At 42.6% G+C, this 22365-nt stretch overlaps 1 protein-coding gene across 1 annotated transcript in view; it reads left to right on the forward strand.

Annotated features, from left to right (window-relative positions):
- drosha (drosha ribonuclease III) overlaps positions 1-22365 on the forward strand; it is a 256825-nt gene that overhangs the window by 181684 nt on the left and 52776 nt on the right. Inside the window, exon 25 of the mRNA XM_079576148.1 lies at positions 12575-12732. Coding sequence (XP_079432274.1) covers positions 12575-12732 — 158 coding nt within the window. The remainder of the gene's footprint in view (positions 1-12574; positions 12733-22365) is intronic.

The following is a 22365-nucleotide window of genomic DNA, read 5'->3' on the forward strand; positions in this document are numbered from 1 at the left end:
GCGCTGCTCGCGTTTGAAGTTCACAGAGGAGGAGGGGGGTTTCAACTGCACCTTTCTGCTCCTATACTCACAAACATAACGTGCTTTTGGGCTGGTTTTATCTCATGCTTTCATTCAGTATCAGAGTCCACATAAAGCAGTGATAATACGTGACTAAAGCTGCCAAACTACTATAACTTCCAATGGACAAAAGGGGGACAAAAAACATTCGATAGACGGCAAAAAAAAAGAAAATCCCCATAGAGAAGATGAAGTATCCACATCTAGTACATTTAAGGAAATATTTTACTACTGGTTAAAACCTTTCGAGATTTGATTGGCCGTGAGCAAAGTTCCAGACGGTCCTGCTTTTGAACAGATTTTTTGACATGTTCTGTTTGTACGCAGAGCAGGAGGAGAGTTGTCTTCAGCAGCCAGAGATTAAGCCATGTGCACTGCTTGTAAAGGGCTTTAGAATTTTGATCTCATCGCTCTGATTCATGTTGTGTCCCAGGGCAAGACAATTTACCCACTACCCCTGAGTTTGGGGAGTGAGTGAATGAATTATGGCCCCCACTAGTTTCTGGAGGACTTAAAAGACTTTCTTCTTTTGCCTCCATGTGATCCATGTTGTATAGCGCTGGACATTTCTCCTTCCTCATACCTTCTTGTCCTATTGATTGATATTGGTATGACATGGTGCGTTGTCATGCATGAAGATGATTTTGTTCGGGAAAGTACGGTTCTTCTTTTGGAACCATGGAAGAAGGTCCGTCAGTCAGAAACTCCACATATTTTTCAGAGGTCATTTTCACACCTTCAGGGATCCTAAAGGGGCCGACCAGCTCTCTCAAAAAATAATGACTCCACCCCCTCCTTACTGACGTCACAGCCTTTTTGGGACATGGTGGTCATTCACCAACCATCCACTACTCCATCCATCTGACCATCCAGGGTTACACGGCCTCATAGTGAACAAGACTGTTGAGTCTTCATGTATTTCTGGGCCACTGCAGCCGTTTCTGCTTCAGCTTCAATGAACAGTTTAGGGGAGGCCGAATAGAAGGTTTATGCACAACTGCAGCCTCTGGAGGGTCCTACACCTTGATGTTCGGGAGACTCCAGAGGCACCAGCAGCTTCAAATACATGTTTGCTGCTTTGTAGCAGCTGTTCTCTTAAACTGATGTATTTGTCTGGCAGAAACCATCCTCATTGTGTCTTTTTCTGCACAAACCCGTGTGTGCTCTGAATCAGCCACAAATCTCTTAGTGCGATGATTAAGCTCTATGTTTCATGAAATATTGAAGGTTTTCATACCTAGACCGAGGTATTCAACTATTTCACGCTTTTCACCAGCAAAGAGACCCTCTTTCTTTCCCATATTGTTTGAAAATTATGGTCTGCTTAATAATGTGGAATGTCCTTTTTCAATAGTTTTTCCCTTAACTGGGCTTAACCTGAAAACTGATCATCACAGGTCTCTGAGATTAATGTCAGTGATTCAAAGAGCCCCGAGACATGATACCATCCATGAGTTTCATAGCTAAACATTTTTTTTTTTTTACCGTTATGACACTGAAATATCATTTGCATAATCATTTGGAATGCATAGCATTGTATGTCCTAGTTACTGACCTTCATGTGATGTCTCCTGCAGATCGTGATGCACACAAACCCGTCCAAACATCAAAGTTGGGCAAGTAGTTCAAGCAAAAACGATAATTTCTGCGTGACCGCGGTCTACAAAAGTTCCAGTGACACATCATTTCTCCAAAACATGGCGTTCTCCCTCCTCTGCTCCCCGGCCGCTCTCGCCGTAACTTCCCTTCGCGCGTGACGTGCCCGGCAACATCGGAACAGCGTCAACAGCGTTTGTCTGAAATTAGGATTTGGGAGACGAGATCAAAGATGCCATAACAGGATTACAGTTGCAGCGCGGCCCCGGGGAACGTCAGGCTGCTGCTTCTGAAGTGCTCCTCACTCAAATAAAAAATAAAAAAAATAGCGCTTTGTGCCGCCCCGCTTCATGTCTGCTCTCATGTGCGGCCCAAAAATATCTCCGCTCGTATTTATGCGTCTCTTTATAGATATAGGCGCATTGTTCCTGGTCTCAGCTGGTTTCCACCCCGCGTCTTTCGCTCGATCCTCCGAGAAAGCGTTTGGCAAGAGCTGTTTGTTTCTTCGGCGCGTTTCGACTTGAAAGGGAACTTCAAAAAAACCCGAGCGTAAAAAAAAATAGCGCGGAGAAATTCAAGGTCCCCGGCAGTGGTGCTTTTCCACAAAATGTAAATATTTGTGAAACAAGTCCGTGTTTAACATAGAGAGTGGCTTTAAATGGTTTAGTCATGAAAAAGCTAATACTGTATGTTGAATAAACAGAAAGCATGTCAAAATATCATTCCCACTCAGTCATCAGCCTGAGGCCACGCAAACCTTTTTCCCAATTAAGCTTTGGCGCTAGTTTTCCCTTTTTTTTCTTTTTTTTTGGCCACTTCTACTTTCTCAATTGCACACGTTTAAGTCTGGGTTGAATCCAGGGAGACAATTTACAGCTGGACACCTTTGTCATGACCTGGCCCAAGGTTGGACAAACATCAAAACCATTACCTGATTGCCTTTGCTGAGAGTAGTGTCAATCCAAAATGACGCTGTTGGAGTGAGTTGTGATCGTCTTGGGCGGGAGGCGGTTCCCAAACCTTTCCGGGCATGTACTGAAAATATAAATTTGAATAAGCTGGGACCCCTGTAGTGAGGTTTAAAGGGGACTATGCAGAGTTTAAATATGTTAAAACTAAGTATTTTCCTCCCCCTACATGTTCCAGCCGTGTCCTGAGAGCTGTTCGCCATAACTGCCTCTAAAATCCTGCAGTTTACGCGTAAGAGCTGAGGTGGGAGTAGTGAGTATAAAAATTACCAACTTGCTTCTATTTAATTTAAGTAGGGCTGGGTAGCGTAAAAAGACAAATTGATTCCGGTGCTTTAACAATACTTGGTTTTCAATACCGATACCTGAACGATACCTTTTTTGATACCTATACAAAGAAAAAAGTCATGTAGAACCACAAAACAGATTGATAATGTTTTCTTCCATTTAATTTATTTTGGATTTGGATCATTTGTTTGAGGTGAAACAACCAAGAGACTTCCTTTAACTACAAAAGAGCAGAAAAAACTATCTTTCCACAATTTTTAACACTTTTTTTTTTTCAATATTTTTCTACATGACACTACTACTACACTACATTTTTTTCCTACATGACTTTTCCTAAAATTCTTAAATTGTTCCCAGGTTTTTTCCACATTTTTTTTCCTCTTTACCCCAATTTTAACATTTTTTTTCCAAAAATTTCCCCAAATTGTTTTTTTTCCCCCCAATTTATCCCCAAAATCTTTAGTTTTCCTTACATTTTCTCCAACATTTCATCACATTTTTCACTTTTGTTTTTAGCTTATTTTTCACTTTTATTAAATATTGATGACGAACAGCATCAAAACTTGAATATAGCAATTTTATTTCCATACTTTTATTTTTTCGATTACAAACTGGTATCATTTAAGTACAGTATAGTGGCACCTATTTTAAAAGTCAAGTCCTTTAAAATTGGTTTTAAAATGATTTATTCTAGTTGTTTGTATTGGTGTTTGATGTACTTACCATCAGATTTACCCTGAAACAAGCTCAAGACGCAAGTGAAAGTTTTACACACTAAAAAGTATATGTATGTAGTGTATGTAGCCTCTTTTTTATTCATTTTGGAGACAAATTTTACACATTTTTCAAAGCGAATCACTCCCCAAGTTTGGAAAATTTGATCCAAAAGATGCCAGCCAGCAGGTCTTAAATAATCCGTTTTCTGGCTGGTGTTTCAGAAATATGGATAAAAAAGTCTAAGCCAGTCTTTTGAAGGACGAATGTGAGTCTTGGCTCCAACGATTGGCTGAATTCTTCTCCTTCGTCTTCCCGTTTCTGTACTGTCAGGTCTAATAAAGCTTCCTGGCATCGGACCTCTGTGCCAACCAACGAACCAACGCCCAAACGCATCTTCCTTTGCCCGCAGGTCTACACATACGTCCTGCCCGTGCTCGTCCATGTTTACATCTCCCCTGTATAATTAACGACAGGACTTTAGCCTCGTCTTCATTTACTCACTTATTTTCCCCGAGATGTTTGGAGGCGTCAGTTTGCTTCAGTCTCCGCAGGTGAAGCTTCGTTAGCGGCTGGTGATCGGCCGTCGGTGGCGTGGCTAATCCCGCACGCGCATGCATTAGCCACGGGTGTTTCCGTGCCGACAAAAACAATTTTACATACGTCTATTTCACTTAACTCGCACCAAAGCTTCGCTGACTTATCTTTCTGAAGTGTTTCGCCAAGATGCCATTCAAGAAGACGGGTTAAATAGTTTGGAGGAGAGTTTTGGCAATAAGTTTCCACATGCCTCAGCACTTATAATTTACATATTGTAACCTAATTACTATTTATGGGAAGACAACTATCACCAACATTGGATAAATTACTTATATTCACTTGAATACATTTTTTAACTAAGATAAGATAAGATACTAATGCTAATGCCGATGAAATGAGCAGAAATGCCATAAAACCTCCCTCCCTTGAAATGATAAAAAATAGTATGATTTAAGAAAAATGTGCTTGTCTCATTGGCAATAAGAGGTTTAATCTGACCAAATCTACTCAAATTTTGGATTTAATCTCTTGATTCAAGTAGATTCATGTTATTTATTCCATTAAATTATGATTATTTTTCCAGTGAAGGGCTTGGTTGGTATCACAAGTGGAAAACGATTTACAATCTAAGGCCAAGGCCAAGTCGATGGCACTGTGATTCTGTAAATGGAGTATAAAGCGCAACTTTGAACTTCAAATTGTGACTTTTATGCATCAAATCCAGGAAATACCGATCAATGTGCTTCCATCCATCCATCCATTTTCTTCCGCTTTATCCGGGGCCGGGTCACGGGGGCAGCAGTCTCAGCAGAGATGCCCAGACTTCCTGATCCACGCACACCTCCTCCAGCTGTTCTGGGGGGACCCCGAGGTGACACCAGGCCAGCTCGGAGACATAGTCCCACCAGCGTGTCCTGGGTCTTCCACGAGGCCTTGTCCCACTAGGACATGCCTGGAACACCTCCCGCGGGAGGCGACCAGGAGGCATCCGGAACAGATGCCCGAGCCACCTCAGCTGGCTCCTTTTGACGTGAAGGAGCAGCAACTCTACTCCGAGCTCCTCCCGGGTAACTGAGCTCCTCACCCGTTATCGAAGGGTGCGCTAAACTCTGCCTGTGTTAGCCTCTGATGCTAAACTCTGACTGTGTTAGCCTCTGATGCTAAACTCTGCCTGTGTTCGCCTCTGATGCTAAACTCTGGCTGTGTTAGCCTCTGATGCTAAACTCTGCCTGTGTTCGCCTCTGATGCTAAACTCTGGTTGTGTTAGCCTCTCATGCTAAACTCTGACTGTGTTAGCCTCTGATGCTAAACTCTGACTGTGTTAGCCTCTCATGCTAAACTCTGACTGTGTTAGCCTCTGATGCTAAACTCTGACTGTGTTAGCCTCTCATGCTAAACTCTGGCTCTGGCTCTAGCCGCTAAATGTTGCTGCGTCTGCTGCTTCAAACATTTGCGATCCCTGCACGTGTTTGTGTTGACATGGTGAGAGGTGTGTTGGAAGTTGAAGCGGGGGAGGTGTTGTCCTGTGGCACAAAGTTAGCTCACTGTTTGAAGGTGGAACATCTAGTGATGCAATGTTGGTAATGCAACCATTTCTGTCCGGCAAAATGGAGCTGAGGGCAGCTTTAAAGAAGCAAATTGGGCTGTTGGTCTTATTATAATCCTGTTTCCAAACAAGGGAAACTCTGAGCTGTTACTTCATGGGCGAAAGACTATTTTGAATATTGCAGTCATGTCTAATGTGGATCTGATGCTACAATGGAAAACTCTTGGATGAAAAGATCCTATGACGTGTCAGCTGATTTGCAAATGTTCATGGAGATACCAGAATTTGTTACAAGTTGATTTTGACAAATTTCCCGTAAAAATGCGTTATTTTATTCTGTATTTTGGGGATTTTCTTCACATGCTGCCTTTTAACACTTTGACTCTTGTCTGGCTTTAACCTTGTCCTTTACTTCTCCACTTTGTTGTGGTACATGTGCTCATTCGGGCCTTAGAAGACTTCCGCTCTGATTCGGGACTGTACGGGAAGCTTTGAAGCCAATTTCAAAAGTACATTTCTCTTTTTTTTCCTCCCTTTTTTTCACCCATAATATCCCCCTCCCCTCGTCCCTCTCCTCTCTGCGTTTGAAGCCTCGCTGCCGGCCATTTCCCCGGAAGGAAGAGCTCCAGCCCGAGAGCGCCAAGCCCGTCAGATGTTGTTAGTTGTGATGCGTGACATTTAAACGCCTTCCCTTTAATTAACCAAAGGGAGAAAAATACGTGAAAGTCGCCAGGAATGGAGCGTTTCTGTGGACGTAACCGGGAGATGAATCCACAACGCTGCGGGCGACTCTCCCATTAAAATGCTTTGATAATGAGGCAGCTCTGTGTCGTTCCTGAATAAAATGGGGAGAGATGAGAGGAATGTGGGGAATGTGTGAGACCCGTGAGATGGCTTTCTCTTTACTGATGTAGAGAAGCCAACTCGGCAAGAAATCGTTACGTAATTCTGAAGCTTACATGTAGTTGGTTTGCTGGATTTGCAAGAAGAGAGGTAGAGGCGGACCGAACAAATTCGACTTTTTTCAGCTTTAAACCATGTCATAGCAGGGTTTCCTCGTCAAACACAAATGTGGAGTTGGTTTTCACTCCGTTGCCGCAGTTTTAAGTAATCCTGGTCACTTTGTTTCTTCGTCCTCTGCTGAAGCGCTTTGATCTGCACCTGTAGAACGTTTTTAAGTCTGTCTTGAAGTCCCTTATGCAGGATATGTACTCTTTAAGATTTGTGCCAATTACAAGTTTTGTCTGTAATTGCCTCGTCTTGTTTGCGTGTAGCAACCGCGCAGCTATGGAAGTCTTTAACACAGAAATAGTACAGTATCAGTCAAAAGTTTAGAAATGTTTTGAGCCTCTTTGAAGTACATTTTCTCCAGTTCAGCTTTACCCAAATCTAAAAGCTTCTTGACTGGAGCTTATAGACTATAGCTAAGACCAACCTTTATGAGTTGATTATCTGACATGCTTTGGTCACATTTTTTGTGGCTTGATCACAGTTAAATCTAAATAAAAGAGTATGACTAAAAATACACACAATAAAAACTAATATAAATAGATAAAATCCATCCATCCATTTTCTTCCGCTTTATCTGGGGCCGGGTCGTGGGGGCAGCAGTCTCAGCAGAAATGCCCAGACTTCCTGATCCACGCACACCTCCTCCAGCTGTTCTGACCCCGGGGCGACACCAGGCCAGCTCAGAGACATAGTCCCACCAATAGGACATGCCTGGAGGTGACCAGGAGGCATCCAGAGCAGATGCCCGAGCCACCTCAGCTGGCTCCTTTCGACGTGAAGGAGCAGCGACTCTACTCCGAGCTCCTCCCGGGTAACTGAGCTCCTCACCCGATCTCGAAAGGTGCGCCCAGCCACCCTGCGAAGGAAACTCCTTTCGGCCGCTTGTATTCGCGATCTTGTCCTTTCGGTCATGACCCAAATCTCATGACCATAGGTGAGGGTGGGAACGTAGATCGATCGGTAAATCGAGAGCTTTGCCCCAACTCAGCTCCCTCTTCACCACGACAGACCGATACAGCGACCGCATCACTGCTGACGCCGCGCCGATCCGTCTGTCGATCTCACGCTCCATCCTCCGTCTGTCCGTCTACGAAAATAAAATGTGAGAACGAAAACAAGGAAGAAGCTTAGACATGTTTTGCAGGTCTTAGCTTTCAAATGAAGCTTTACACTGGCCTATAGGCTGTAAGCTCTGGTCTAGAAACTTTTAGATTTGGGTAAAACTGGAAAAAAAAAAGTGCTTGGTCAACTTCTTAACCACCGCCTGAACAGAGATAGTTTTCTCCAGTTTACACAAATCTAAACACCTCATGAAAAACATCACCAAAATCGGAACAAAAACAAGACAAAACAAAAAAGTGACAAAAAAGCAATGAAAAAAAAGCATGTTTATGGCCAAAACGCAAGGAAACAGATCCATTTATATCAGTTTTGCAGGTCTTAGCTTTCAAATGAGGCGTTGCACTGGCCTATAAGCTCTAATCTTTCACATTTGAGTAAAGCCAAACTAAGGCGGGAGTTCAGAGGTTAAGGCTGATGTGATTCTCATTCAAGGCATTAAAAACTACAAATGAGCACGTGGGAGCAAAACTCAAAATATATTTAATATTTTAAATTCCCTTTATTCTTGACAATGAGCCTCATAAGGTCGTGGGAAAATGTCAAAAGTGTAAAGCAGTAATCAAAGCAAGAATTTATATGAGCTATTCCACGTGTTCATTCATTAATAAACACCTTCAGTGAGTATCTACAATGTAAATAGTCTTGAAATAGAAGGAAAACCACCAACGATTCAGAAGGTCAAACACACATTACTTTCCTTTTGGTGCTTTCGTTTTCTATTATTTTACACTTGTTTCTGTAACACCTTTCCAATCCGAGTGAGCTCTGTTTTTGTTCCACCGTTTTCTCTGGACGTGCTCTGAGGGGCTGGCGTTTCGAGCGCTGTTTGTTTAAACCACAGATCTGTCACGGCGCAGGGAAAGCTCTGTTCCCCGAGCATTGTTTCTGCTCTGGCCTGGGACAATTTATTCACAACATTCATAACGCCAAATGTTACCAAACCCTGCGTAGCGACATCGAGGCGTCTCCTGTTTCACTGTTTACGAAGGTGACGCGCTGAGACCAGACTCGTGTGATGCTAAACCAATATTTTCTCCTTTAAGAGTGGTATTTACGTTTCCCCGGGATGAGAAGCCTCGGCCCGAGCAGCAGCGGCGGCAGCACATAGAGACCAATTAGCTTCTTCTCGAGGCCTAATTAGAGCTGGGATCTCTTTTTGCTCCACAAACACGCAGCATATATTTCTGCCGCGTTTCAGTCCGACTTTCTAATGAGCGAGGAGCCGCGATCCAACTTAAAGGTCCCATGTTTTGAATAACCAGGCTATTTTTCAATGACTTTTGGACGGCTTGGCCTTGGTGCTACAAGGCTGGAGAAGAAAAATCTAATCTTGGGGGGAAAAAACCTTAAACATTGCAAGCCTATTTTGGTAAGCGGAGATCAGGTGCAGCTGCCTGAAAGTTTATGGGAATCACTATTTTTTTCTTCTCGTTTTGGCCGTTTTCTTGTGGACTGCAAGCATGTGTGAAGCCAAAATGTGGGTCTTTTTGAACGTTTTCCAATGCGGTTGTCTATATCGAGATTCATTTGCTGCTTTTGTCCCGTAACATTTGAATATCAGAGCAATTAATAGACCAAACTCACCCTTTATGATGTTTATTCTTTGGCGTTTTGTTGAGTAGCGCTTTGGGGTTTTCAAGGAAACGCTGTCTTTCTCAAGGCCGTAGGAACCCAGGGTGCTGAGGGTGCTGCATCAGCCCCTGGTGGATGGTTTGTGTATCACATATATATATTATTTAATAGGAAATAAGCACAGAGAAAGCATTTTTCAGGTCAATCTTGTCCCTCAGCACCCCCTAACCAAAATAAGTTCCCACGGCTCTGGTCTTTCTCGTGCATACTCAATCATTCACAAATATTGACATGTTTGGTATCCAAGTGTAGCACGAAAGGAGACTGAGATGAGACTGTAATCCAAATCATTTACTATCTGGGGACAGCAGCGGCTAAAGACGGGAGAAATACAAACGAGCAGATGTTACAGAACTAAGTTGAGAATCGTTTTCATTACACACTTGCAACAGCATCTCCACTTTAGTCGCTTCTGCAGACTTTCCAGTCATGACATAACCATATTCTGAAGTGCCTTTATTGAGCTTTGTACCACAGCAAAACACGGAAAGACAAAGAACAGAAAACGGACTAGTTTTTAGGTCAAACACACGCAAACATGGGTGACCAGTAGATGCAGAGGCTCCTCATTGGTCACATTCACTCGCACGCGGCTCCTCAAAACACTGGGAGAAACTCGCTAACACCGGTGGATTATACGGATATTCTTCTTATTTTTTTGGGCTACTCTTTGCAATGGGACTTTTCGCTGGCAACACAAGATGTAGTGGAGAAAGTGCTGTTGAGTTTGTGGGATTTCAAAGGACGAGATGAGACGTAAGGACAAGAGTGACTCAGCCGACATAAACTGATGCTCTGAGTCTGAATACCCACAGACGTTGGTATTTGCTGACATGTTGTGAAATGCTTCTTTTTAGTCTGACAAGCAGCAGTAACTGTTGATATGAAAATGTATCCAACATGTGCACATTGCAGCAACAGCCCCACCTAGAGTTTACACCACCAGCCGCCACTGGCTGATGGATTCCCATGAAGTGAACCGCCTCTGTTCTTAAACCACTTAAGGCGTCATCAGCTGCAGTTAAACACAATCAGGGCTATTGTTCGCCGAATACTCCCCAAAGCTGAAGGCTGAAACACTCCCCAAAGCACGGCCGCTTGTGCTCATGTGATTCCGCGGGAAAATGAATGGACTCTTGTGCAGCCAGACTGAACCGGAGCGGAGAACATTGTTGGGCCTCGCACTTAATGACTGTAGTTCCATCTGCCGTTTCCGAGCCCTGCAGCGGTACTTACCGAACTGCAGACTTTTATTACGTTCAAGGGCTTTGTGGCTGTGATCTTTAGTTTTTAACTGATGGCAAGTCTGGAGAATTGTGAGCGTGTACTTGTAAGTGTACTTTGGCTTTTTATAGCTTTTTAGCGTGTTACAATGTTGTTCCATCAACAAAAACATACTGTTAGTGCATGTTTGAGCAATCTTTGAATCTTCCCCAGCGGCTTTTCCTAGTGCTAATACCATTTATGTTTCTCCTGCCTAACCAGGAAGTGCTTTTCTATCCTCACGATCTCTGAAAACGCTTATCCCTCAATCGCATGAGCACCAAAGTCCTTTTTTTCTGTTAAAAAATTAAACAAAATCTAAATTTACAGTTGTTTATGACACTGAAACTCTGACTAAAATGTCCAGATATGTTCATCGAATAAATTAAACAGGACTAAACAAAAATGAAAAGACGAGATCCTCAAAACTTCCAATGACAGTTTGAAAGAGCCTTATATCATTTAAATTCACTGCCCGAGGAACAGATCTGTGCTTTGTCAGACATGTAGTGGAGGACATTGATTAGATATGATTACAATGAATATTTTAATTGTTAAGTTGACTAAATTAATCTTAAATTTACATGCCATTTTAGTTGACAATAACTAGACTAGAATTGGAGAGAATTATTTGACTAAAACTAAATTTGAAATATACGCAAAAAAAGAGAAAAATCCGAGGCACTCTGATACCTTGTTAAAAGTCCTTTATTGAGTCCTTTCAATAAAGTAGTATGCCCCGAAGAAGATCGAATGTGACTGAAACGCGTCGGCATGTCCACTCAATAACGGACTTTTAACCAGGTATCGGAGTGCCTCGGATTTTTCTCTTTTTTTGCCTATACTTACGTTTTGATCCTGAAGAGTATCTGACCTTCTTCACAGACAATTCTACCCACTGAAGCAATCACTTTGTTCCTCTTTACTTGAAATATGTTGTAAATATTAACACTGACACTACAGAGGTTTGATGTGAAGGGGAGGCGAGGGGAGGAAGAATGACTTGAATGAGGTGTTTTAGATTAATGTAGCCGTTTCTAACCAAAGGGTGTTAAATGTGTTTGAAATTACTCTCAAATAACTGTGAAAAGCATAATACCCTCTCTTTAACTGCTGTTGTTTCTCTTTTTGGTTGTTTTTTCAAATGTAAAGCTCACACAAGCGCTACCCGATTGTCTAGAGGTTAGAGGGGCATTGATTTGAGTCCTGGTTTCTGCAATATTTTGGGTGTCGTTCACCACTCTTCTCCATACTTTTATCCGGGACAGCTGTTCAAGCAGAGACTCAGCTCGAGCAGCGTCTCAATTCTCAACTCCTCACGCCTCGCTGATGTTCTCTATCCCTAAAGGAGGGTCGTGTTAACTCTTCCAAGGAACATGGTATCTGCGATATTGTCTGTTAAATCCAGACCCAGATCTTTGTCCATTGTTAAGTGTAGTAACCATCGACTGAAAAACCTGGATGTAGTAATGCCATTGGCTGGAAATGAGGCCGGCTTCAGAAGTTCCTTACCCTAAAGGACATTCCATTTAAACTTTTTTGCCAGTTTTTAAGTAATTATTGAACCTAGGGTCTACTTTAAACACGGGAGCAAGGTCGAAAAACCCAAACTAACAGGTAGCATGAACAGCTAGCTTTTAGCTGAGCACTTTTGGGGAAGCTATCCACACATATCCATCACTATTCTGCAACCCATTAAAGGAACAAAGACTAATAGTGAACTTCACCTTTTTCTCTGAAGTAATTTCAGCAAAAACAACAAAAAAACATCCTTAGTTCCTTATTTTAAAGCTACCGCTGTTTCTTTCTCACAATGTTGGCCCTGTGTGTTTAGGTCCAGGAGCCACAGAGCGACCGACACCTCATCGAGACCTCCCCGGTTCTCCAGAAACTCACCAGCTTCGAGGACTCCATCGGCGTGCTGTTCACCCACGTGCGGCTGCTGGCCCGGGCCTTCACCCTGAGGACCGTGGGCTTCAACCACCTCACGCTGTAAGTCCTCACGGCGCTACAGACGAAAAGAAACACGGCTTTGATGTTGGCAGCCGTTTTTGCAGTAGTGGAATGAAGTGCAATATGACTTAAGGTGCTGGGACGTTGGTAGAGGAGACGCTGCTATGGTCCTATTGTAAGTTAATGGGAACTCAACCAGATCTCAAGACAACAAATAATATGTTACTCGCAGGTTTCAATGGGAGGACATTCACAACTATGTGTAGGATGTGAAAGGTAGGGATTTCCGTGGGTGTTTGTGTCTACTTTACAAAGTACAATGGAGTTTTCTTCGGCTAATGCAAAGTTTGGTTTCCCCTGGTCTGATCCTCTCACTCTTGAGCCAAGAGACAGCAGCATGCCTAACTCCGCCTCCTTTTCCCCTTGTGTGTGGGTCTCCATGGAAACCGCTGTCAATCACAGACAGAAAACTCCATGGCTTATTATGAATTTTTACTTGTAAGAGCAGACGACATACTTAAACAGGGTTTCCTCAGGTAAGTAAAAAGAAGATCAACTAGTTTCACTGCATACATTCGTCAAAAATACAAAACACTATGATCTCAAACTAATCCAGCTGCAGTTCTGTTAAAATGGCATTTAAAGGCATTGATTTTGACTTGCTGCGTCCTGTAGAAACCCTGTTAAAACAGAAATAATAATCCTAAATGATTACATACTGAATCCAAATATAAATGGGCTAATCGCGACCGAGCCTTTCTCCATCGCCTCAAACGTCATGTTCAAAGTGAAGGCTCTCTCCTCGGTCCCGGCTCTAATCCTTCACAGCCCAAAGACTCCGGGACTTTAGGGACCACAGAGACCAGACCGACCAGGGACCGTCCCCATCTGCAGTCCGGCCCAGAGCCGCTGTAACCCCACGGCCTCATGGGAAATCGGGCCTTTCTCTCTCTGCTTTGTCTGGGGCGCGCTGTCGAAATGTCTCTTCTTTTTTTTCTTTCTCCATTTATTGCAGTAACATCAGTCATTTTCTGCCGGCTGTTGTCAGGCGTTAGACCGACCCGGGGAACATGAAGGCAATGTCAAACGGTCGAAAAGGTAGTAGTCAAAGAAGTTGCGAGTAATTTTCAGAAATTGGTTTGGATTAATGATGTAAGTCTGTCCTGTTTGTGATTAAATGTTAGGGATTATCTGTATGAAGCTGCAGAGGTTTGATAGTCTCATTTTGAGCTGCGTCCACATCTGGAGACAGGAAGGATGGGTCAAATGCAGAGACATGTAATGAAATGTACAGTTGTATAATGACATATAGAAGCACCAATATACTGTAGTTTGCAGTACTGCTATCAACCTTTACATTAACCAGACATTTTACACCGAACAAGACCCATTGACACAGTCTACTACCCGTGACTGCACTTTTTGCCATTAGTTAATTGCCACAATTATGTTTCAATTTCCATTTGATTTGGCTCCAACAAATCCCCTTTTTATCAGACTAAATATCTTAAAATTGCATGATCTTGTTGATGCTTACACAGCAGTGGTGATGTACAAAGCTCACAATCTCATGCTCCCTCAGTGTTTACAGGAGATGTTTCAAACTAGAGAATCTATATACAACCTTAGAGGAACTGATCTGCTACAAAAACCTATGGCGCACAGTAATACTAAGAGGAGGTGTTTATCAGTTAAAGGCGTTGATCTATGGAACGGTTTATCTATTCAACTTAAGGGCTCCAAAACTATTAAAGCATTTAAGAAAATGTATAAGTCAAACATGATAGAGAAGTATAGAACACTTGAATGAAAACCATTAGAAGAGAAGTCAATCGAGGATACATAGCATAATTTTTGTTTGTTGAAGTTTAAGTTTTGTGCTTAAGTGTTACCATCGTTGGTATTAAAGAAAGTGTATAATGTGCCATCTTTGGACACAGAGTCACAGTTGTAAAAGGGGTTAGGCAGAATAAGTCCTGGCTTCAGCCTAAACCCCTTCGGTCAGGCATCATTTAGATTTAATTCTTAATGTATGTGTTTTCTTATTGGATAATGTCTTAGATCTTTGGAAAACATGTGATTTAAATATTCATAATGACCGAAGAAAATAAATTAACTAACTAACTAACTAATTTATATCTTGTTGATCTATAACTTAAGGGTCTACTTCACTGGACTGGAGACTAGTTGGAGATGAGGGGACGTATCGGAGACACCTCTCTGTCCGGCAGCAAGTCTAGTCATGTGTACAAGTAGTCTGAGTTGAGTTTCCATACTGAGATATGTTCTTACCTGAGCTTAGACGAGGTGATGCGATACCTGTCTGGTCTTTGAGCGTGCCCTCAGTAACGCAAAATGGGTAACGATGTTGTTAGCATTTGGCCTCTCCCAATGTATTCCTATGGCTCCAAACGGGGTGAAGTTGGAAGCGACCACGCTCTTCCACGCACAAAGACCAGACAGGTGTGTATCAACTCCTCTAAGGTCAGGTAAGAACATATCTCAGTATGGAAAAACGGTGACCTGTTCCTTTAAACCCACCCACAAAGCAATTTTCTCCTTTTTGGCTTTACACAAATCTAAAAGCTTCTCGAAAAAACTGTCAAAATAACGATGCAAGTACGTGAAAAAGCGACAAAATGTGATGAAAACTCGACCAGAAACGTGACGAAAACGCGACAGAAAGGCAACAATAAGCAAATGAGGCATTACACTGTACACTCTCCAGTCGAAAAGCTTATAGACCTGGGTGAAACCGAACTGGTGCTTTGTTCAGGCGGGGGTTAAGAGGTTAACAGCTCTATTTCTCAATCTACTATTGACTAGTAAAGGAGACAAACATATTAAAAACTTCATTCATACAGTTTTGAATAATCCTCAGGTAATCATGTTCACATTGGTTCTACTGCTGAAGCTCAGATCTGTTCTTCCTGGGTTATATTGTGCCATTGGTAAAACTCTTTTAGCCGTATTGCTGGTGCTACAACACTTTCCCTCAGTTCGTTTAAGGCTAATGTCGCCCAGTGGGATTTGAAAGCTGAAACTTCTTCACAATCGTGGTCCAAAAGGTTGGACGTAAAACTGGGCCACTCCGACTGGACAGAAAAACGTGTGAGGATGAAGAGTGCAGGGGTCTGGACCTGAATGAACTCCGGCCTGGAGCTTTTAACGGTCAAACGGAGGACATACCGAGCTCAAAGGAGAGAAGAAACGGGCTAACGCGGTTGGGCTGTTTCATATAGAACGAAGATACTGCCTGAAGATGCGACAATGGGGAATCCAATTGTGGGAAAATAGAATTGGCAGCCACGAATTAGCTGCTTTTGGAAGATCAGTTTTACCACGACATAAAGCCTTGCCCTTTTGTGTACAGTTTAAGTAGCAATAGGGAAACAGACCAGATCAAATCTTGCTTCAAAATCAGTGGAAATGATTGCAAATGGGTTAAAATAAATGTGGAGTCATTGGATTGAGGGCAGGTCAGAAATCTTTGGGCAAATTCGCTGTTTAGACTTGGTTTGTAGTAACTGGGCCCATCCACACAATATAATGACTTTTCTGTCAGCCAGTTGAACAAGGGATACATGTTTTTCCAATAAAGTGCTATAAAGGTGTTGTCAGTCGGACGGATGTTGAGCCTTAAGAGCAATATCCGCTTCAGCATTTGAAAATTGTATGTTTGGAGATTCCTTTCGCCTGTACTTTTTTTTTTTTTTTTTTTTTTTTTACTATTGATCCCCCATCAACGCTTCATCAAATCCCACAGAGTCGTGAACCCGTTTGTGGCGCTGAACCTGTGCTTTTTACAAACCGCCGTCCGCTTTTAGCTTGTTAAAAGTGTTCCGGGTTAAAGTTGGATATGCCCAAAGACCGCGGCGACTCGCTCCTTCCATTTGGACGCCTCTACACTTGACCGCCAGACCCGGCGCTGATGCATCGTGGGAGGGACGGCCTTTCACACCTGTTCACACAGGGAGCGCTTTCCAACTCCGGGCGGGACTATTCTTCATCCACAGCTCCAGCTTTTCATCACAGCAAAGAAAATGCTATGAAAATACACAGAAAGTCATTATTTTGAAGAGTGAAATGGCCAAGTGAACTGATACAGAAATCACAGGCATTTACAAACGTTTTGATTCATCTGCAATGTCATTTCGACTCCCCCACACTCTTTTCTCTATATTCTCTTCACAGTAAAACCTTATGTACTGCCTTGTCCTTAGTCGTAAAGTAGCAGCAGCAGCAGAATGTGTGGCTCTTCGTTCTCTGAGCTGACCTTTCCCTCTGCACGGAAGATTTTTTGTCGCATGTTTAACTTGTTGGTCCATTTGTCCTCATTTGCTGAACTTATCCCTGGTGATGTTCCTGCAAAAATGTTAAAATGATGTATTTTCCTCCTCCTACATGTTCCAGCCATGTCCTAATGTGTAGAATGAGCCCAGACCTGTTCACCACAACTGCAAAGGTGTTGCTTCGGGTCTGAAGTGCCGTCATGCACGAGCTTAATATAGAAGGTGCAGTTACAGGTATGACCTGAGGTGGCAGTAGTAAGTATAAAATGGCGAACTTGCATCTAGCCCCTTTAAGGCGAGATGCTGCCGGTGGAGAGGGACATTTCAGATTTAAGAGATAGTTTGTAAGCTTTGCTGTAGAGCAAAGGGACCTCTACTGTAAAATGTTGTTAGATGAAATGTGGTTTAATTTGGAAACTTTATTTTGATTTTGATAATTTCACTAAAGTATTCGGTTTTCAATCAAAAATACATCAAATTCAATGTCAGCAAGTTCATTGAAAATACCAAAATGAAGATGGTCTAAGACGTGTTCAGCTTTAGTTTTTCACTCAAAAGTTGCCCATTTTGTCCAATAATCTTTGTTCTGATTGATGAAATGTTTCCAATCATAAGAATTTAAGTATGCACTGATTTCTTTAGTTCTGCGCTTGTGGCATTCAAATAATATTTGGGCATTAAAGAGACTAGATGCAAGTTGGTCATTTTATGCTCACTACTGCCACCTCAGGTCTTACGCGTAACTGCAGTTTCTATATTAAGCTCGTGCATGACGGCACTTCGGACCCAAAGTAACGACTTTCTTAGTGACAGTGCAGGATTTTAGAGGCAGTTGTGGTGAACAGGTCTGAGCTCATTCTACACATTAGGACATGGCTGGAACATGTAGGGGAGGAAAATCCTTGTATATCCCTCCTGGAGCCGCCACCTTAACGTGGAGGAGCGGTTTGAGCGCCTGAATGATCCTGGAGCTCTGTGGTCGGGGGCTTCGTTTCCTTATAGGGTCTCCCAGGGCAAACAGGTCCTAGGTGACGGGTCAGACAAAGTGCGATTCAGAAGCACCTTATGAGAGACCAACAGGCCTGTTTAATCGTGAGGCCGTGCTTCTGTGGACCCACCACCTGCAGGAGGAGCTCCAACATCTGCCCCCACGACCCGGCAACGGACAAGTGGAAGAAAATGGATGGATGGAAACTCTGTATAGTTCCTTTAACAATGGCATTAAAAAGCATTCAATTTTGACTTGCTTCTGCCTGTATAAACCCTGACCCACATACATATACTTTCAGAGACTAAATAAATAATGGAGCCAAGATTTTAATTTAAGGTTTTATTTAGTTGATATTTTAGTTGCATAGATTTGTTCGGAGGGGATTTTGGGATATTTAGTCTTTGAAGAAGCTGGAGATTTGCCTTGTTTTTGCCGTTCAAAGCTCAATAAGTTGGACTGGGAATTGTAAGAAATGCCTGTAGAAGGTCTACTAAAGGCCTTCTACAGTCTAAGTCTTTTGCCGCTGTGGATTCCCAGAAAGGAAATGACCATATTCGGATTACAGCGTTATCTACTCAATGTCAATATTTGTGAATGAAAGTGCATGGGAGAGACAAGTAAAAACTGCGAGAAAAATCCATGTTTTCCCCCTGTTGTGTCTCGCCTTAACTTTTTTGCTTTTCATCCTACTGTACTTGAAAAACCGAGTCAGGTAATGGGCCTTTCAGACTCCTCCAACAGTTTGAGACAATCCTGACATTTACCGAAAGTATCCCAGCCCCGATTTCAGCGATTTCTCTCTGTTCCCCAGGTTTTGTTTTTGTCTTTTCTTCATTTTCCTCGGCGCTCGTTTGTCCGTGATTTTACAATTTGAATTTTTAAACGGGAGCATGTGTTTGACTCCTGTTGTATCCGCTCATTAAGTCTGAACCAGCGGAGAGAGCGCGGCGCTAAAAAGGCCTAATCTCCCACACACGGCTCTCAAATGAATACACCGCACTTTCAATGGAGACATTATTCCATTAACACTTCTCAAACGGGAAAATGGTGAATTTAAATTGTTCCTGCTTTGTTTTTCTTATCGGGCTTTCGGGGGGGAACGAGCGGCCCCACTGCTAATAGGCTAATTCACTTTGAAAACCATTATTAAAATTGCTGTATTAATTTCATTTTCGCCGTATTACAAGTCTGGTGCTTAAATTTAACATTTAATAATTTGGAGCAGGCGAGGGAAGTTCATTTGTGAAAGCTCGATTTGTGTTCAAAGTGCTTTACGGAACGAGAAGAGTGTCTTGGCTGTACGTAAAATAGTTCAAGTTTTTATTGTAGTCGTCTACATGAGTGAACAGATTTATAGCGTCCCATGTGTGATGAGGATAAGGAGGCAAATCTGGGTCGAGATGAAGCAATCCCACATCGTAAAGTTTCTCAAACACAACGAGAAGGTCCTGGGAAATGTTCAGCTTCACACCTGGCGGAGTAAGTAGGAGCTGGACAGACTCCCCCGGTGATGTTATGCACTGCAGTGGTTCCTCCCCAAGCTTTTCCTTCAACAGACCGTACCAGACTGGAATATTTTCTGCTACTGTGGGTGGCGCTGTTGGGCAGTGTGGAGCTTGCCACATACTTTAATACTAAAGTGGGACCATCAATATATTCTCTCTCGGGCCATGGACAGTGTTTAACTCACAGTGGGATAAATAGTATTGTAGTTTGTCCTGCCAGAGCTTAAAGCAGGACTGAGTAACTCTTGCCCCTAGAGGCCATAAGCGCAACTGCAGATGTTGTAGCAAGTTGTGTTTTATTACTCATTAATTGTCCGTGAGAGTAAATACTACGCTGACAGAAAAGACAAAGGGACAGAGGGATATCGTGCATCCAATTACACGATGGAAATCATTTTTTTCACTCAAACTTGGCTGTAAATACTGTTTAAGTGGGGCTAGCCCACAGTTAGCTTTGCCCGTTAGCCTGTTAGCTTCTTCTTCGAGATTCCATTAGTGTGTATTGGTTGCTCCGGTCTGGTGGCAGGGAAGTTGCAATTGTGGTTTTCTGGCCAGAGACACCAGGGGGAGATGAAAGACCCCCCAACCATCTCATTAACACTTGTATTACCTCCACAGGGACTAAGGAAAGGATTTATTATGGTAAGTTACTTAGTATTGCTTTAAAGAAACCCTCTGGGGCCAGGACTCCCCGGAAAAAGAGATTCTTAATCTCAGTGGGACTATCCTGGTTAAATAAAGGTCAATAAAATAAAATAAAAAAAGAAGAACTAAGAAGCTTGTTTACCTTAATAATCCTTTCCGTAGTCCCTCTGGGGGTAATACAAGTATTAATGGGATGATTGGGGAGGGTCTTTCATCTCCACCTGGTGTCTCTGGCCAGAAAACCATGCTTGCAACTTCCCTGCCTCTGGGTCGGAGGCTCAATACACACTAATAGAATCACGAAGAAGAAGCTAACAGGCTAACGGGCAACGCTAACTTCGGGCTAGCACCACTTAAACAGTATTTACAGCCAAGTTTGAGTGAAAAAAAAATTGTAACCCATTGTGTCATTGAGTTGTGGCATAATGTACAATATCGTTCTCTCCCTTTGTCTTTTTTGCCACATGAGTGCATGAGTTACGTAGTTCTGCTTTAAGAAGATGCACAAGGCTGAACGTGATGTTGATGGGAAAAAAAGCGGCGCCCCCTTAGGCGAAAGCACCGCCTCCTGGGTTTGTCCCTGTTCCAGAGCGTGGTGTCCTGCACTGATCAGCTCCTCCACTGCCTCCTTACTCTTCCTTCTCATCCTCATCTTTGTCCTCTTCTCTCCCTTGGCTGGAAGAAAATTGACCAAACGGGATAAGAAATGCAAAGACCAAAACAATATGGCGTCACCCACACATTTACTGAAAAATAGTCTAGAAAATAAGGTAAAGCAGTGACTGTTTGTAAAAAAAAAAAACGCTCAGGGTAAACATGGAGGCTGACAGAGCAGATGGACAGATTCATTTCCTTGTGTAGCCTTCTGCATTTTCGAGGTCGTTTTACTTCCATTCAAGCAGTAATGGAGTTGCCTGAATAAATAAATGTCTACATAATGTCTTCATTCCATGCACATTCCTAACTCAGAGAGAGTAAATTCTTACAGCTTTTCAGCGCTGTCCGTCTCTGTTTTTCTGACCGAACTGAAGTGTAAGATCAAGGTGCGCTTTTATCTTTATGTGGGCGCGCACTTTTTTATTTTATTCTAACATCCAGTGTTTTTCCACGGATCAAAGGCCAATTTAAATGACTTTTTTTCGGTTTCCTTTCTCTGAATAGCTTTTCGAGCCATATCTCCACTTCCCGCTTTGACCCCCGCCACGTTGTAAACAGGACGTGTCACAAACGCCCGTAGTTACAGCCCCGCCATATGCTTTTATACAAGTCCATCTTTTCCACGCACCATAAAAGACGTCCGTAAAACGCGACCTTTTGTCTTTGATGCAGCCGCAGCATCAGACGCTCACATTTCACTTTATGTGGAAGCTGTACCAGAGTTTTTGCTTCTGCGTCGAGCTTTTGGGACGAAAGTGACTTATACTTCCAAGGTTTCCTAAAGGGTGATGCAAAGGAAATTCCCAATATCTTTCCAAGAAACTTTCAATAGGGACTTAAGCTCGGAAATGTTGGGAATCTTTGAAGAATTAAAAGCGGTCAAAGCTCTTAGATAAACTAAATTAAACTAAAGAAAAACTGAGCTTAAATTTTCGATTTTTTTTGTGGAATAAACAAGTAGTGAACTGTAAGTCATGGATTTGTCCCACCCATCCAGACAAAAGGTCGACCAACATGGGTTTTATTCAGGACATTCATGTTTAGTAGTTACTTCAGAGGGAGTCTGTTTGGAAGACAAAAATTAGCAGATCTCGGAGTCTCATTATCATTTTTAGCTCAGGAGATATTGGCCTTTTTTGGCCTTAAATCGTCCGATAGCCGATATTGTGAAATACCCAAATATCGGCACGGTATATTGGTCGACCTCTAATCCAGACCCATAAAAGGAGTGTGAGGCTCCACATTGTGGTGTCAAAACATGATACATCTGTCCTTAACCTAAATCTGATACAGTTAGGGAAATACTAAAGGAGTCCGGATGAAATGTGAATGGAGAGACGGGGTACATGGATGTCTTACATGGAAGAAGTTTATTACCGTATTACAGGCCTGGAGACATTTGAACAGTCAATACAGTGTTCAGGGCATTGATCATTCAGAGTCTGGTGATGCTTCCATATGAAGAGACTTAAATAATCTAGGTTGCACGTAGGCACTAACAGTCTACTCACAGAGACTGTGCCACGTTGACTAGGCCACAAGTTAATGTTCCCATTTGACAGTACAATAATGATAAGGTTTG

The sequence above is a fragment of the Gobius niger genome, assembly GCF_951799975.1.
Source record: "Gobius niger genome assembly, chromosome: 18".
Lineage (NCBI taxonomy): Eukaryota > Metazoa > Chordata > Actinopteri > Gobiiformes > Gobiidae > Gobius > Gobius niger.